Source organism: Spodoptera frugiperda, chromosome 11, assembly GCF_023101765.2.
Source record: "Spodoptera frugiperda isolate SF20-4 chromosome 11, AGI-APGP_CSIRO_Sfru_2.0, whole genome shotgun sequence".
NCBI lineage: Eukaryota > Metazoa > Arthropoda > Insecta > Lepidoptera > Noctuidae > Spodoptera > Spodoptera frugiperda.
In genome coordinates this window covers 8,195,823-8,214,725 of record NC_064222.1, presented here as the reverse complement: position 1 = coordinate 8,214,725, position 18,903 = coordinate 8,195,823, and the positions used below count along the sequence as shown (strand labels likewise).

Genomic DNA, 18,903 nt, shown 5'->3' with positions numbered 1-18,903 from the left:
TTTAAAAAGTTACATTTAAAATAATTAAAGAATTAAAACTTTGCTGAATTTTTTTTTGACCTTAATGAGATGAGATCGCAGGCCAGTTGAAGTAAAATAAAACTATTTTTACAAACAGATAGAACGCGAGTTTAATAAGTCCCAAAACATTAAATTCTTGCGACTTGCAAAGTTCTTCGGAACCGATAAAGAATAGCTGTGATATTGATGTTTCAATATTATCACTCCGACGATGCATATTCGTACACTCTATTTGAAATAACAATACAAAAATCAATATTTCTAACTTTATTGTGCTACTTTATGAGAAAAATAAATGGGAAAGCTTATTCGATTTCATAATAATTGAAAAACAATATAAAGTTACGACAATTTTATAAATTACGTTTAGTTATTTTTGATATTCTCATTCTACGTTATAGACAGGAGTTATGAATTTATTTCTTTGTTTTTATTCACTAATTATTACAATATGCTACGTGGCGGCGCTGGCGCTGGATACGCCAATGGAAAATTGGTTAGATTCAGAGGTGACAGAAGACAAGTCAAGAAGATTTAATCCAACTAAAAAGCCAAAGACTACGAGAAGTTGGCTATTGTCCTCAGAAGAAAAAAAACCAGATCCAATCGACAATTCGGGATCAGGGTCTATTGAAAAGGGCGAAATTCAGAGTTCGTATTACGTAATTATATATTATAACTAATTAAATGGTTGCGACTACCGGGTAAGGGGTGGGTTCGATTCCCGGGTCGGACGAAGTATTACTGGGCTTTTTTCGGTTTATCGAAAAATTTCTCAGTGGTAGCTCGGAGTCTGGAAACATGCCCGGTATATGGCAATAGTCTCACCACCTATTACATGGGACTTACCTACGTAAATTGTGATACCATATGTAAATTGTGAAATGTGGGTGTACATTGGCATTATGTGCCATAATGTGCACCTCTGCCTACCCATTCGGGGATTAAAGGCGTGACGTTATAAAAAGAAAAACGAATTAAAGTTAATTGATTTATAGTACCTAAGTGGCATTCTGGACCACTTTTCGCTCGGCGAACGCCTTCGTTCAAGTGGTCCAGAATGCCCAATCGTTAATGGTCGACTTGGTTCTGTCTGACACTCTCGCCTCGCCCAAGGCGAGAGAAGCCATTGGATGATTTTCCCCCCTCAAAAAAAAAGGTACCTAACATATCAATTGGTTAACAGCGAATTGGGTCAATATGAGTTATTATATTTACGGAATCTCTTAATCGATTTCGGTAGATTAGTCCAATGTGGGAAACATTAGTGTAGGTATTAGGTACAAGTGTATGCGCAAACTCAGGAGTTCCCTCTTTCCCGTCCCTCTTTGAAACCGATGGCACCTGAGAGAGGTCGGGCGCAGGACCAACGGCTTGACTGTCTCCGGGCTTACAATGTTCATTAAATAAATAAATCCATTAGCAATTTGCTATACGCGGGAATCGAACCAGCACAGCGACTGGATGAGCTACTTACCTATATCGATGAAATCGCTTACTTACTTTTCATTGGTTTTGCAAAGAGCTACAAGAAGGGGCGGCTGTAGTTCTAACGCTTAATTAAAAGATATACCTATTAGATACTATTATAGCGTCAGGAAGGAAATCAAGACTTATATTTATATAAGAAGAAGATAAACAAATTTTTAACTATGTAGCTCTAAACAAGAAACTCGACAGGCTTCCAACCAACCAGGTAGAAGCCAGTGGTCAGATACAGGAAGCCTCTGAAGCCGATGTCCCAAAGGCACCAGGTGATTGGCAATGTTTCAACTGTTATCAGAAAAAAGTCCAAGTCCTACAGTTTTTAAAAAACAATTAATTATCTGCATGTTATTTCCAGGAAGTAGTCAATCCTCGATTGAATTAAAACCGGCCATTTTCGTTTGGACGAAAGGCATCGTGCCGTATTTCATAGACCCGAAAAGCTATGGTGAGATAACTTTCCTAATAACGTTTCAACAATATTTATCATGAGACATACACTTAAGTGTGAGAGAGCCATGCTTCGGCACGAATGGGCCTCGACGGCCTCACAGAAAACCGACCTGAAGCAACGCTTGCGTTGTGTTTCGTTGTGTGGGTGAGGTTACCGGGGGCAATTTCCCCCTTCCTAATCCCCGATTCCCCATCAGCCATTAAATTCCTAACCCTCAAAAGGCCGGCAACGCACTTGTAACGCCTCTGGTGTTTTAAGTGTCCATTGGCGGCGGCGATTGCTTACCATCAGGCGATACTTCTGCTCGTTTACGGCGTGTTCCATAAAAAAAGGTTTGCTCACGTAGGCTGCACAACGTCGCTGCGTCTGCGCACGCTACTCACGATGAAGAGTTCCTTTGTGACTCGAAACTAGTAGAGCTTTTCTCCATTAATGTAACCGTATTTTTTTGAAATACCTTATAAAATAACGGCTATAATTTCTGTTGCCAGATGAAGCAATTACGAAACGAATAAGAACAGCAATGAATTCGATAGAAAGGGCTTCTTGTGTGATTTTTAAGCCCTTGGAGGGAAGAGCTGCAGAGTTGAGTGGTTTCACGTGGCTAAGTATTGAGAATCCAACAAAAATCAGGCGATGCATACATAGAGTGTTGCACGACGGTAGTGGGAAAGCGGTAAGATTTAAGATATTTGTGGAATTAATTATTTTGTAGTATACTAGCGACCCGCCCCAGCGTCGCATGGGTGCAATGGTGATATATTATGCATGCATTATACATATAAACCTCTTGAATCACTCTATCTATTAAAAAAACAAACCGCATCAAAATACGTTGCATAATTTTAAAGATTTAAGCTTACAAAGGGACATAGGGACAAAGAAAGCCATTTTGTTTTATACTGTGTAGTGATAAGGTATAAATAAGGCTAATGAGGCCAATATTTTAATTTTCTTTCTTGCCTCCAGACTATGATTCTCGGTTACGAATGCATGCAACCACGTGACATACTGCATGCAATGATGCATGTCCTTGGCTTCCACGACGAGATCACCCATCCGCAGCGAGACAGCTACGTCAGAGTCATCTGGCCTAACATACAACCACGTGAGCAAAGCTGATTTTACCACCGTACTCAGAGACATTTAATGAGGACTTACAACTATTTATCTCCCGTGCGTGCGGGGCCTCAAAGAGCCATCAGACCACCACAGATGGGGCCCAGTAGGGCTGGTGCCTGATCCGGAGCTGTGAGCTATCTACCTAGCGAGTTTACCGGGGCTCCGGCTCGAAAAGCAGGAGTAGGAACGTTGTGGTTTTTAGTCAGTAAGAGTTTGATACTCCCTCTCGCTTCGCCCAAGGCGGGAGATTGAAGTCACTGGATGATTTTCCACCTTCAAAAAAAAAAAAACTATTTTTCTTAGTATAAAGACTTTGTTCTGTACCCTTACAATGAGTTTGCTTTACGTTTAAACTACCTAATCGAAACGAGAGTGCGTTCGGAGCTCTGATTGGTCGGCTTAAATAAACCAACCAATCAGAGCGCTGAACGCGCTCTCGTTTCGATTACTTTAAACGTTAAGCAAACTGGTACGATCATCTATGTGCGACTTCTGTAATCTGTCACTTGTAATTGCGATTTGTCCCCACAATGTGAAGCCTTTGCTTCATCGATCGACGCCGCCGCACCAGAGCTCGTACGGCAATTTATGGGAACTATACTTATTATACACTTTTATTTCATCTCATCAGAGACTCGAATTACTGAACTGGTCAGATATTTACGACCGCACTCAGAGTAATTTAATGGTTACTTAATCCAGTCCTTAGCAATTGTTTTCACAACAAAACCGTTACTAAGTAATAGTTTAAGTAACCATTAAATGTCTCTGAGATCGGCAGTTAAATCAATTCCTCAGAATACCGGTCGCTGTTCTGGGTGAGAGGCGACTTTGAACATAAGGATATGGTAGAGTACGACACCATGAGCATCATGCATTTCCATGACCACGCCTTCAGCAGCAATGGAGGACCTACTATAGTACCTTTGGTAAGCAAGACCCGCAAGTATAATTACCATGTGGTGATGGAGACGGTAGAGAAGAATTAGTCACTGTCACCACTCCTACTCTTCGCGCGGGTGTCGTTTAAACTAAGGGAGCACACATCTAACAAAGACCAGGCAGTAGCACTCTCTGTAGATGAGAGTAATTGACCAGAGGGCTTAGTACGAAGTTGTTTTAAGCATAATGAGATCGAAACGAGACTGCTATCGGCGCTCTGATTGGCCAGCTCCAATGAACCAACCAGTCGGTATTTGATCTCGTTAAACGTAAAGCAAACTCGTACTAAGGGCACAGTCTACAGAGATAACGGAAATATGTGTGTCAGAATTGTTGTCATTTAATTTTATAGTAAAATCTGTGATGTTTTATGACCTAAATGAAGGATTTATGATATAATAACAAAATGTCGAATACGAATACGAGGAAATACCTCAATCAGCTTTAAAGTATTCATTAACTATCATGGACATGGAGTTAAAATTTATAAATATTTAAATTGAGTGAGTAAGCTGTCAATATATCCATACACTTTCAAATTTCGTAATCTGCCGTTCTTTATTAAAGAACATAACGCCGGTACTATTGCGTATTTCATTCTTCGAATGCCATATACTTATTAGTTATAACTTGATGTTTCATCTAATGTGTACACCTCTGGACATAAGACAAAAGTAATCTTTAGTTATGTCACACGGCACAAATCCTATGAAGTTGGTGCAAGTGCACATCTCATGGGTCCACTTTTCGTGCTACTATTCAGAATATCTAAATGAAAAACCTCCAACATGCTTTTGCGTTATCACCAGAGATCGGAATAGGTGTATTGAATTGGGGTCACTGATCCAAAACGTAAATATTAATATGGACATTCCTCCGGAATCCGGCAACGCGCGGTCATGTGAACTTAGCCTAAAGGCTAGCAATAAAATATTTGAAATGTATTAATGTTTGCGTTTATTATTTAAACAATCGAATTCCGATGAATTCAATTGTTTTTATTATTCAACAGATAAATATTAAATTTAGTTTTGATACCTTCCTTTAAATTTTAAATTGAGAAGTAATAATATAACTACCAGCATTAACAATATTTAATTGGATCCGGAAATACCGGAATTACTTTCCGGGAAAATGGCTTATCCATGTTATTCTTTCTATGTGCATTTACGGTACAAATACCAAAAATCAATACACCTATTCCGATCTCTGGTTATCACAGATTATTAGACGAAAACTTTAGCACACAGTTTTCAACGAACAGCAATCAGTCAGTAGTAATAGTAAAGGTAAGCGTCCACAGGCCCGCATCATACGCATTCCGTATGACATCAGTACGCATCGCATGTAGGCATTCCCGATGATGCGGTCCGTAGTTCCGTACGATGCGGATCAGTGGACGTAGTTGTATGAGTTCCTATAAAAGACAAACTAAAATCCGTTGCGTGGGATGCGTGCGATGCGGGCCGCGGGCCTGTGGACGCGTAGCTTTAAAGACAGTTCTATGGCCTAATTAAAATTATAATTAATATCTTAGGCACACGGCTTGAAAATCAAGCCATCAGACACAAACCAGTTTTCTCAGTTAGACGTCATGAAGCTTCAACTATCTTTCGGTCGGGATTGCAACAAGCGTAAGGTGAGGAAATTGTATGAAACCTGCCAGGCTGCTTTGGGAGGAGATGAAGACTGTACAGATGATAAAGGAAAGGAAGATGGTGATGACGATAGAGGCGATAAAGGAAAGGAAGATGGTGATGACGATAGAGGCGATAAAGACAAAAAAGATGGTGATGACGATAGAGGCGATAAAGACAAAAAAGATGGTGATGACGATAGAGGCGATAAAGACAAAAAAGATGGTGATGACGATAGAGGCGATAAAGACAAAAAAGATGGTGACGATGATGTAGATAACGAAGGGGGTAAAGATGGTGAAGGGATAAAGAAAAACCTTGCTCTTTGTATAACGATCGGAAACAATAATGTAATAGGTTGTATTTAATTATTTAAAATAAAATAAAAATTATCCCAGAAAAATGTACCACTTTCTAGTAGCTGTTAAATTGTTTCGTTTATTTGTTGTACTTGTATCTTGCATTCACTATCTACATAATTATACTAATACTTACTACCATTATAAAGGACATCACCCACGCTTAGTACAATCTTGGTCTAAATTCCATGGTGAAAAAATATAATAAGCTGTTAGTACTTGCCCCTTATAAAATTTATGCAAAATAGTATATTTAAACCTTGAATAAAACTGAAATTATTGGTTCTATAGTCTTAGACACTTTGGAATAAGCACTTAGCTTCACTGACAATTTAAGCATAATATTATAGTAATTTAAGTTATTATACTCAAATAAAGATTTCTGCTCAAGCTTAGTTGGAAAGGGATGCATGTATCTGTTAAAGATATTTGCGTCCTTTTTTAACTGTATTTGACCTTGATTTGTATTTGAAGTTAGTTTTTTATAGTTATGGCGTTTAGACACCATCTCGCCTGGTGGTAAGCGATGATGTGTCCAACGATGGGGCACGCCTACCTATGAACAACTCGGAACTTGATCTCTTATTAAATTCAAACTAGCTACCCGCCCCAGTTTCGCATGGGTGCAATGGTGATATATTATGCATGCATTATACATAAACCTTTCCCTTGAATTACTTCCAATAAAAAATGGGCATCAAAATCCGTTGCGTAGTTTTAAAGATTTAAGCATACAAAGGGACAGAGAAAGCGGCGCAGTTTTATTATACATACTATGTAGTGATGATGTCAAGAATAATTAAATATACCACATTTATTCCCAAAACAGTTTTATTTACTTATTTATTTTCTTCTTTCGGAGTAATTCGTTCGCGTGTTCCCTCCTTTGCACACACTGTTTGAAGTAGAGAAGATTTAGTTTTTGTACATCTGTTGAGCTTAGTCCTTGCCAATGGCCCATAGCCCAGCCATCGTTCTGGAATTATAAATATTAAAGTCATTTAGATAAACTGCTAGGGAGTGGAACTCCTTGCCGGAGTCTGTGTTTCCTGATGGGTATAACCTGGGTGTCTTTAAAGCCCGAGTGAATAGGTTGCTTTGGGCAGATGTGCTCCATCGTAGGCCGCATCATCACTTACCATCAGGCGAGATAGCGGCCAAACGTCGACCCATTAAATATATACGAGTATATAAAACAAACAGTATTATAGTTTCCGTTGGTAGCATATAGCGTTAGGTATTCTGGAGTGACAATCGCCGGGCTACGCCCGTTAAGAGATTCGCCTGTAAGAAATTACCGAGCCTCGGTCTCGAAGCAGGAGTTGCACCAGGGTGATTTTAGTCAGTAAGAATCTGACATACCGTTGACTGGCTGGCCGACGGGCTGCCGCGCAACGCGTTCGATTCCCATACGGAGATCTTAGTACTAGTAAAGCAATAAATGGAAGTTACCCATATGGGATACATGATGTTAGTTTTTCCATCCTTGATCTGCAGCCAGGGGTAATGCATCACGCTCTGGTAGTCATACGGGAAGCCGACAGAGGCCGCTGGTTTCAACTTAACACTCATCTCTTCTTTAACATCTGTGCAAAAATGGAAATGGAAATTATCAACCGAGTAAACCGCAATTGTATGCGATAGGCAGTTGTAAGTTGGTGGTGAGCCCATTGCCATATACCGGGCACATTTCTAGGCTCCGCCCGATCCGGGGATCAGAGACCTCTTGCCCGGCAGCGCATAAGTATAAGAATAGAACCAAGTAGGTATCATGTACAAAACACTTTACAGAGATCACAACTTTCGAAACTGACAAAGGTGGATGAAAATAAAATTGGAATGCTTTTATTTTTACACGCCGTAAACGAGCAGTATAGTATCACCCGATGGTAAGCAATCGCCGCTGCCTATAGACACTTGAAACACCAGAGGCGTTTTTGGGGTTTTTTTTTAATTGGGACAAGCCCGCCACAACCTCCCATACCGCTGCAATTCCTGAAAGCCAGGATCTACAGTAGATACAAACATGAAAAAACCGGAACACTGAAGTCCGGCGCGTCCCAGGGAAATGAATGACTGTCTTGGATCCCGCAACGAAACAAATCAGAAGATGATATTAGAGGAGAAGAAAAAGAAAACGATAGTTTTTGGGGGTTAGGAATTTAAGGGTTGTTGGGTAATTGGGGATTGGGAAGATTGGGAAGGGGGGGAATTGGGCCTCCGGTAACCTCACTCACACAACCCAAGCGTTGTTGTACGTCGGTTTTCTGTGAGGCCGTGGCATCACTCCGGTCCAGCCGGCCCATTCGTGCCGAAGTATGGCTCTCCCACACTTAAACTCTTCTAAAGAATGGTGCATTAGTGTTTATACCATCAGTTAACTGGTCCCACAGGATGTGGAGGTAGTCGTCCCTGTCATGCATATTGTGCTGGTGATCCAGACCCAGGATATGCACAAACAAGTGCAGCAAGTCATTCAATGAGTTGAAGCAGTCCGCGTTTATGACTACCACCTGGAACATAATATGTGTTAATAGCTGAAATTAAATGTTTGATTAAGAATAATGCGAGCCAGTCTATCGCGTCTTGCTGACTCGCTGAGCACTCATTAACGTGATCATTTATACAGCCTGATTTTTTATTACCAGCTAATTTTTTTTCTGAGACTTAAGTATCATTCAAACATTACATTTTTAATTAAATAGAAAAAATACACATAAAGAAAATAACTTAAGTAAATACTTAAATAAGAAACAAACAATAATGAGAAACACCGACTTTCCAAATCAAAGTCAATTTGATCCTTTTAATGCTTTTTTAAACCGACTTTCTTTCTTCAGTGACACTTTCTTTCTTTTTACCCGACTGCGCCAGAAGGAGGGTTATGTTTTTCGAGAGTATGTATGTATGTATGTATTATTAGAACTTATTACGGGATATTTACCATGTTTATTCATTTTGGTGAGTTTCCGATATTTCGGCACTGTTGCAAGCGCCATGATCACGGATTGACTGGAGTAAATGCGGGTGGGTGTTTACGAGCAGACAAATCTGTCTACCCGCTTTCTCGTTCGTTTTTTGCTGACACCGGTAATACCACTACCATTGTCACTTGTAACTCGGCTTAACTCTCGACACACAAAACTCACTGTGTCCGCTCGCGAACTTTCTTCTTTCTTGGCAGTTTTTCGGGTTTTACATAGTTGGACCACTGGATTCCAAGCCCTCGACAGTTGAAACCCATCCTCCCGGTTGAAGATTTTGTACTTGGTTATCTCAATCGCTTCTCTTACCAGTCTAGGTATATAGTGGCGTTCTGTGGAGATAACTTGTGGATTATGTAACTCAATCCAGTGGTTTGATCCAGCCTCCAAGATGTGTTGAGCTATAGCGGATTTTTGTGCGTCGTTGTTTTTCACCGCTCTAATATGCTCAGAAATTCTACAAGCCACAGTACGCTTAGTCTGACCGATATATGATTTGCCACAGCTACAGTCCACTTTATAGACACCAGGTCTTTCTAGAGGGAAGCTATCCTTCGGCGAACGCAGCATCTGGGAAACTTTCCGGAAAGGAGTGAAGACATCGGAAACTCACCAAAATGAATAAACATGGTAAATATCCCGTAATAAGTTCTAATAATAGTGTTAGTGACCATGTCAGTTTAAAAACTTGTATGTATGTATGTGTATATGTATAATTGTTTGGCACGCTCTACAGCCTAAACGGCTTGACGGATTTTGGCTTGAGAGGTGTCGTTGGATTCGTATTTACTGTGAGAGTGACACTGGATATATCAAAATAGTAAAAAAAACAAAATGGCGGATTTTTGGCGCCAAATTTGAATATTGCTCACTCTCTAGCCGGAACGATTCGATGTATGTCAGCTTGATAGGGGTCGTTAGATTCGTATTTACTGTGAGATTGACACTGGATATATCAAAATAATAAAAAAAACAAAATGACGGATTATTGGCGCCAAATTCAAATATTGTTCACTCTCTAGCCTAAACGACTCGATGGATTTCAGCTTGATATGGGTCGTTTGATTCGTATTTACTGTGAGAATGACACTAGATACCTATAATTATCAAATCATAAAAATAATAAAACTAAAAGAAAGTAAAATAAAATAATGTAATTTAAAAAACTAAAAATCCCGACTGCCTTTCTTTATTATATGAAAATGAAAAAACCCTAAAACAAGAAAGTCATCGTAAAATTAAAGTAGTCGGGACCCATTCTAGAAAGCAAACCGTATGTTTCACTAAGTCTTCATATTTAGAATGGGTCCCGACTGCTTTAATTTTACGATGACTTTCTTGTTTTAGGGTTTTTTCATTTTCATATAATGAAGAAACGCAGTCGGGTTTTTTATTTGTAAAAAGGATGCAGGTGGTGGGTGGCTACAATGAAGATAAACTAATTATCTTTAGTCAAATGTCCATATAAGCCAACCGACACTGTGGTTAGTAAATTATGATAAAAGTGAAAGGACTTTTTTTATACATTGGAAATAACGGCTCACTCCCGTTAAATGACTGAAGCAAGCTCTAACAGTTTCGAGGCACAACGGGGTCTCTTATTCATGAGCGACGTCGTCGCGTCGTCGCACGTGCTGCTTAGGTATTAGTCATTTTATATGTAAACCGTTATTTGCAACTAATATAAAAGTGTTTGTATGCAACTGTTTGTAATTACATATTTTCCATCAGGTTTGCCTGCATGAGGACATTGGCACCCAGGGAGAGGAGACCGGGTGAACTGTATCAGGAAGCTGGCGTGTCTTCTAGCAGGCGACAATGGAACTCCACGCCTCCTTCTGATCTTTGAATTCTTCTCTATTAAATAAGTAGAAGGTTAAGTTAGTTAGGTTGTGATCCTCATGTAGCTTTTACCCCGAGAGGGAGTGTCAGACTCTTACTGACTAAAAACCACCCCGTTCCTACTCCTGCTCCTCCTAAGGACCAGTTTAAATAAGACTGTTCTCCCACACTCTTATTTAAACTGGTCCTTATATGTTGATGGTGATGATAGTTTGACTATTAGTTAGACTGCCTCGTTGGCCGAGTGGTTGCAAGTGCGTCTGCCGGGCAAGGGGTCTTGGGTTCGATTCCCGGGTCGGGCGAGGTATTGCTAAGCTAATTTCGAAAATTTCTTCTTCGTAATTTGTGCCCGGTATATGGCAATAGGCTCTCCACCATATTACATGGAATTTACAACATAAATTGTGAAAAGTGGGTGTACATTATACAGTGGCATTACGTGCCATAATGTGCACCTCTGCCTACCCCTTCGAGGATTAAAAGCGTGACGATTTGTATGTATGTATGTGTATGTATGACGATAGTTTCTTTACCAATATGCTACATTATTTAGAAAAGGATAATGTTCATAAAACTGCGGTGTGTGACTGGTTACAAAAAATCGAGTAACTTTCTTTCATCGCGTGCGGTGAATACGTGGTTACATCAGATAGTGCTTAGTTTCATAACAGTATATGCATTTCAGTTCGCCTCGCTTACATTTCAAACGCTTTCTGAATTGACCGACGAATTAAATATGAATATAATGAATTTTTCAATGTCTTTGTTTGTTATTATTTTTATTACCTAAATGCAACGTCACGCCTTTTATCCCCGAAGGTGTACAGAGGTGCACATTACGGAATTATTTGGGATATGATGAATAAATATGTACATAATATATACGAATACAGAGGTAAATTTCAGCTGAGTATAGTTTGGACTACCTGGGAAAAAATCGACGAGAAACAACACTGGCGTAGTATTTCGTTATGAGAGTGAGTATAGTGGAGGCCCAATCTTCCCCCCAATCAAACCTAAAAACCTTTAATGCCCGAAAGACCGACAGCGCACTAGTAATATCCTCTGGTGTTGTGGGTTTCTCAGGTGAGAAATGTTTTGGTGGCCCAAATAACTTTTTTAATACTTAATTCAATTACTTTTAAGAAATGTGTAAATATTGGACATTGTTGTCAAAGCCTTTTTTTTTAAATGTTCAAAATGAGAATATTCACGGAAATTCAGGAAAATATTGAGTTGATGAAATTAACTCAGGTGTATCCGTCAGCCGTTCAATCGTTTCCCTTCCTATAGATTTACTTACGTATATTATTGTAGAAAAGCTCCACTAGTTTCGAGTCTCCGAGGGACTCTTCATCATGAATAGCGTGCGCAGACGCGGCGACATCGCGCAGCCTACGCTAGGCTTTTCTCCATTAATATACGTGAGTAAAGTGATATTTTAGTTAATTTAGTATGTCTCACGATAGTTATTATAAAAATCAAGTCATTTTATGTGGTACCTGCTGCAAGTTTAGTGAATACTTACTAGTTGCACTGCTATTACTTGCTTTAATTTCCTTGAGCATAATTCCCTTCAATTTGGATCCAACAGACAATTTTCCAGGCTCAGAATTCTTTTTCTGATCTCTCATATTATTATTTAAATTATTGCGTGGTCTGTATCCGTCTCTTATATTCAAGCCTTTGCTTATCTTTCCGTTTTCGGCATTATCCGTCCTCTTTAAAGCATTGTATGGTTTGTCTTCGTCATCTGTAGCCTTGGAGTAGGGTACCGGTTTATATTTGTCATCATCATCACTTTCATTTAATTTGTCATATGGATTGACTCCATCTTGTGAACTCGTGTCCAGGAAGTTTTGTATTGTATGTTTGTTTTTGTCATTATCCACGTTATTTGTATTTTTATTGGTTTGTTTGTCCACGTCTTTTATTTCCGAGGAGTTGGGTATTTCTTTTTCTGTTTTGTTATCGTTGGTATCACTTTGTTCAGGTTTTCCGCCGGCGTCGTCTAGATCAGTTTCTTGATTAACATTATCATCGTTGCCATGTTCTACCGCGGCGGCGCTTTCCTCAGAAGAGTCAGTCTCTGCGCTAAATTGCATATCACTCAGATCTCTGAATTCTATGCACGTTTCCTTTTCTATATGACGTATCACTGCGTTAATGTTTTCTATTTCTTCACCGGCTGTAATTACAATTTCATATCATTTAGAGACAATTTTTCAATCATCAGATTTATAAATCTTAATTAGAGTATGAAATTGATATTCGACAGAATGGTATATACAGGTGGCTCGAATAAACCAACCAATTGTGCTCTTGTTTCGATTTCTTTAAACGTAAAACAAATTCATACTAAGGGTACTGATAAAATTTAACTGACGTTGGAAAAATCGACCCCCAAACAAACAAAGGCATGATTTTTTACAAAACGGTCACTGTCCCAATCAATCTACAGTAGTAGCACGGAGTCTGGAAATGTGCCCGGTATATGGCAATAGACTCACCACCTTTTACATGGGACTTACAACATAAGTTGTGAAAAGTGGGTGTACATTGTACAGTGGCATTACGACCCATAATGTGCACCTCTGCCTACCCCTTCGGTGATAAAAGGCGTGACATTGCGTTTAATTTAAATCTTCTATTGACATTGAGTAGTTAAAGACTTAAAATTAAAATATCATTACTAAAGACTAGAAATAACTTGTACTTACAAAATTCCAATTTGTCCTTAAATTGATAGTTGATGATGCCATAAGGCCAGAGTCTGTATTCAAAGTATTCTTCAATGTCTTCCTGACTTACTGGAGTAGGTTGGGCTCGTTGGCTCCTGACAACACTGGGACATGTCATGACTAGGTACTCTCTGTTCCGTTTCACGCACTCGTTGGAGTACAGCATGCCTACTTTCTCAACGTCCATTTCACTGAGACCTTCACGTTGTCCGATTTTGATGTTAGACTGGGATCAGATGAAATGTATTTGAAAGTGTCTTATTGAAAGATTAATGATTTATCATTATCATTTTTTTTAAACATCGTTGCCCCCACACTAGCATTGTCTCCTGTGTCGTAGGTGCGTTCATATACAAATGACACCTAGATCCGAAACAACAATTTGTGGACCACACAAAGAGTTGCTTCGTGAATCGAACTCGCTACACGTTAACTTGGCAGCTGATTACCCAGCCACCGCGCCAACCGTATTTATAGTTTCTCTTCATTTAATTCAAAAGTGCTTGTGTTAATTGAAATAAATGCTTTGACTTTGACTTCGTTATAATGCATTGTCATCCACGATAGATGCCTATTACGAGTTTGTTTTACACACATATGACGTTCGGCACTCTGATTGGCCCGTTCCAACTTAACCAACCAATCAGAAGGCTGCGCGGTAGCATTTCGATTTCGTTAACTTAGAAATAACTCGAATTAGAAACAGGAACGAAAATTAGCTGACCCAGTAAACTTCGTTTCGCCTCAACTATTTATTTCTCTACTTTTAAACCTTCTCTGGAATTCCACAAATAGTTCAAGACTAAAATTTGCCGAATCGATCCAGCCGTTCTCGAGTTTTAGCGAGACTAACGAACTGCAATTGATTTTTATACAATGTGATAGGGGTGGGACTTCTAACCCGTTAAGGCTGAGTACTACATCTAATTTTAACGACAAAAGTCCTGGGTCGAAGGGGTCGAATCCCCTCCCCTAAAAATTATGGCCATTTTAATATTTTTGTTACTTTTTTTGATATCAAAGGTTGTATGCGTCGTAGAAACAAAAAAAAGACGACAAACGGTAGCTAATAACCCTGGATCACTAATTCATTACTTTTTTCATATGTTTGATAATGTTTTGGTGAGAAAAAAATAATTTGTGAATTATTCTTACCGAAAAAATCACTATTTTCCTATATTTTCAATTAGGGGTTCAACCCCCATATTATTTTTTTTGTCGATAAAATTAGATGTAGTACTCAGCCTTAACGGGTTAGAAGTCCCACGCCTATCACATTGTATATACAGGTAGACATGACCGTAGTTATGGAATACAAGTAATTTAAATAAAGTATACGTACGTCGGTTAAAATAGTGACTTGTCCATTTCTAGAGAATGCTCGTGCAGGGTAGTGGAGGACACTTGCGTAGTCGTACGGCAAGTTGTCTAAATGTGTGTGTGTTTGTTCTATTTCAAAAAACTTTCTGTAACCTGAAAAAAGAAAATCATTTTAACACATTGCACGCCGTGGTAGTCACCGGTGACCTACGTTAGCGGAGGATTTGCCTTCAATAGTTTTAATAAAATAAACTTACTTAATAAAATAAATGTTATATTCAAAGCATCACTTTTCAGTTTGAAAAATAAAGTTTCATAAAGTGGGAGAGCCAGCCTTCGGCACGAATGGGCCGGTCCAACTAGAGTGACAAAACCGACGTAAAACAACGCTTGCATTGTGTTTCGCTTTGTGAGTGAGGTTACCGGAGGTCCAATTATCCACTTCCCCATCTTCCCGATTCCGGATTCCCCAACAACCCGTGAATTCCTAACCCCAAAAGGCCGGTAACGAACTTGTAAAGCCACTGGTGTTTCGGGTGTCCGTGGGCGGCGGCGATTGCTTACCATCAGATGATACGACAGCTCGATTACCGACGTGTTCCATAAAATAAAGACATATTTTTCACCTGGTTTTACATTGTCCCATAATATAGTAATGTATTGGTCTCTATCAGGTCTGGTGTGTTCGTGTGAGAAACCCAGTATGTGCATGATCTCATGTGATATGTCACCAACACTCATGCAGTCGTAGCCGAACACGATCATCTGTTGACGATGTAAAAGGGACTCAATTAATTAATGATTTAGATTCAAATTGTTTAGTAACCTATTGTTCTTTATTGCTTAGTTTAAAAAAATATCTTATGCCAATACTGATTCAGGTTTTCTTTTTTTTAAGAGGGAGAATCATTGAATGACTTCTCCCGCCTTGGCGAGTGTTAGAATGTTAGTGAGTAAAAGCCATCGCGTTCCTACTCCTGCATCGAGCCGAAGACCTGGCTAGGTTATCCGCAACTCCTTAACTCAATACGTTAGTAATTGATTCTTCGGGATCGGGATAAGATTCTACCAAAACCTTCGTACGCAGACTGGATACTTTAACGATTTTTGTTGAAACCTAGACATTTCTCAAAAGACAATTACTATTGAGGAACTAGTGTGACTATGTGACGTTAACACGATCAACACGCTTATGGCATTCGCCGCTCTGATTGGCCGTTCAAAGTTATCCAATCTTACGGTCGTGTTAAGGTAAAAATAAAATCACTCAAGTGTGGAAGGGCCATGCTAGGGCACGAATCGGCTCGTGTTCCATAAAAAAAAACTCATACAGACCTGTACACCTTTAATCTCGGCCTTTTCATTACTATGTACACACTGTCTAATACCAGATGGGTTGGTGATGTACAGCCATACAACGTTTTGCAACGAGCTCTGGTCTGTTGGCCTTTCTCGAAGGCGTTGCAGACGGACACAAGTCGCCTTTTCAAAGTAATCAAATGCTTCAAGTATTTTTTCAGATAGGTGAGCATCTGAAACCAGAACATTATGATATGGGACGGAAGGTGTAAAAGGGGAGAATGGAAAAGAAAGAGACACATTATGCCGATCACAAGTAAGGGCTGAAGGAGCAGATTAATATTTGCCTTTAAAAAGATTAGCTGCCTCGTTGGTCAAGTCATCGTAACTGTGACTGCCGAACAAGGAGTCTTGCGTTCGATTTCCGAGTCGGGCAAAGTCTTACTGTGCTTTGTTCGGTTTTTCGGTTTTTCAATAGGCCCACCCCCTATTACATGGAACTTATAACACAAATAGTGAAAAGCAGTTGTAGATTGTATAGCAGCATTACGTTCCGTAATGTGCACCTCTGCCTGGCGGGGATAAAAGGCGTGACGATGCTAGAAAGAGTAGCTTTGAGGCAAGTATGTGACATGATTTTGAACTGAAAAGTATGGTTCCTTCTATTCTCGTATATTTCTACCATACCATAAGTCCTGGAATCAATGAAGAACGGGACGATGGCATGGTGGAAACGAGGGGTTTTTGTTTCAATAATCGACGTATTTGGTTTAACTTCATCTGTGATTGGCCCTTCCATTGTGAGAGGTGCGAATGGAAATCTTCTTCCAGTTATATTAGTGGCCTTCTGGAAATTAAGAGAAGATATTCATTTGGTGTTCTATAATATTCTGACTTCGTAAGTAAGAAGAGGCTTATTATCAGTTTGATTTAATATAAGCCATGAATATATAATGTAAAACAGTGGTTCCCAGAGTTTTCTGGACTACAACCAACCTTAATTAAGTTCCTAAGCTTAGGACCCAGTTTCAGGGAATTAAACCGTTACCAATTTGAAAAATAAAATACAGAACGGTTAGTTAGTATGTCTTTCTACAGACAAGGCCCATTAAAAATGCGCTTGCGACCCACCGATGAGTCGCGACCCAAGTTTGGAAAACCCTGATGTAAAATCTTTAATGTTTTTGTTTATAATGTCTTAATAAGTTTTTGTTAGATCATAATAAAAATATATCAGGTAGACTACCACAAACTCACGCTCGAAATTAATAACAGATTTCAAGAAAAGGCGGTGGATCCATGTTTTATTTTAGTTGTATGGAATTTTGGTTTAAAAAAAGATTGATCCAGAAATAATTTGATAATTTTTAGGATTTCAAACAAAACTGTGGAATGAGCTATCGTCGGCGGTTTTTCCGAACCGATACGACCTAAAGAAAATAACATATTCCCTTTTAAAAGGTGTAGGATACCTCCAGGTATCCATGGGCGGCGCTGATTTCTTACGTCAGGTGGCCCGTCTGCTCGTTTGCGTAAAACAGCCTTTGCTTCTTCATAACTTACCATTTTGCCTTTCTCATCTACTGTTGGCAATTCTTTGTGCTTATACGGTATTTTATGTCCCTTTTCAAGTAAATCGTCGTATATTTTATCAACTATCTTTTCTACTCTTTCTTCATCTTTTACTGTGAGAGCTGGGTTTACAGATTTAGTGTCTCTTTTGCTCCTGGTACCAATCTGAGCCTTTTCTTTAGCTTTCTCCCTCTCTTTTCCATTGCCTTTCTCTTTTTGTTGTAGTTCGTTTTGGTCGAAACTGGTGAAAGGTAGACCGTCTCCTGGCTCCATGGCCTTCAAATTTTTCGAGTTGAAGATCTTACACATTTCCCGCGTGTTTTCACGTCTTTTTTCGATCAATTTCTGATCAACTGAAATTAGTTATTGCGTTTCAGGGTTTAGTTTGAATTGGTATTCAATTGAAGTTCTATTAACTATTATGGTGCAGTGATTCGATAGTTAGTTGTATGAATTCATTCTTGTACGAGACAAATATTAATTAAGTATGGCTTTTTGTTTTGTTTGTTTAAGTGAAATATTAGTGGGATATACAATTGTTTTAAAAATAAGATACATAGTATTTCAGAGCTCTTTTTACATTGGTCAATCCTTAGTAAAAGATTAAAAGATAAAGATATTTTTATTTACATCAACATGAGGGATATTACACATAAGAGATACGTGCAATGGTGTTAAGATAGGTAGGTATATGTTACAATAGAGTTACATGTTCTTATCCGACTGTTGCAGGGTTAAGGGTAAATATTTAGTATTTTTTTAATAATTACTTACCCCTCCGAACAACCAATTCATCAGAGCTGCTATGAATAGAACATTTTATAACTAAAAATTGAATACTTAACAAAAGGTACACCCCTAACAACATCGCTGTAACAATAACTTTATTATAATTTTATTTTCAAATGCAAAAATAAAACGAAAATTCAAAAGCGATTATATTTTTATAACTTCATCGTGTTTATAGATGTTATTCAATTTATTTTATTATATCGATTTTTTTTATACATACTCGTATGTAGCACTTTTATACCTATATGTATAGATGCCGTACCTATGGTGTTCTCCGGAGCTGCAGACTACCTAGCGGGTTTACCGGGGCTCCGGTTCGAAAAGCAGGAGTAG

At 38.9% G+C, this 18,903-nt stretch overlaps 2 protein-coding genes across 2 annotated transcripts; one reads left to right on the top strand and one right to left on the bottom strand.

The window, feature by feature from the left end:
- Positions 1–382: 382 nt before the first annotated feature.
- On the top strand, positions 383–6,029 carry LOC118275129 (zinc metalloproteinase nas-6). The gene is made up of 7 exons (XM_035592994.2): positions 383–672; positions 1,680–1,775; positions 1,865–1,954; positions 2,452–2,636; positions 2,930–3,068; positions 3,881–4,011; positions 5,562–6,029. Exons 1-7 carry the CDS (start codon positions 432–434, stop codon positions 6,027–6,029), a joined length of 1,350 nt encoding a protein of 449 aa, XP_035448887.2. The 5' UTR covers positions 383–431.
- Positions 6,030–6,833: 804 nt separating this feature from the next.
- LOC118275128 (uncharacterized) lies at positions 6,834–18,721 on the bottom strand. Its single transcript, XM_035592992.2, has 12 exons — positions 18,553–18,721; positions 17,770–18,131; positions 16,894–17,053; positions 16,243–16,439; positions 15,534–15,672; positions 14,930–15,060; positions 13,567–13,813; positions 12,375–13,034; positions 10,722–10,861; positions 8,392–8,533; positions 7,473–7,606; positions 6,834–6,996 (listed from the first exon to the last, which is right to left on the bottom strand). Exons 1-12 carry the CDS (start codon positions 18,644–18,646, stop codon positions 6,856–6,858), a joined length of 2,547 nt encoding a protein of 848 aa, XP_035448885.2. The 5' UTR covers positions 18,647–18,721; the 3' UTR covers positions 6,834–6,855.
- Positions 18,722–18,903: the final 182 nt, after the last annotated feature.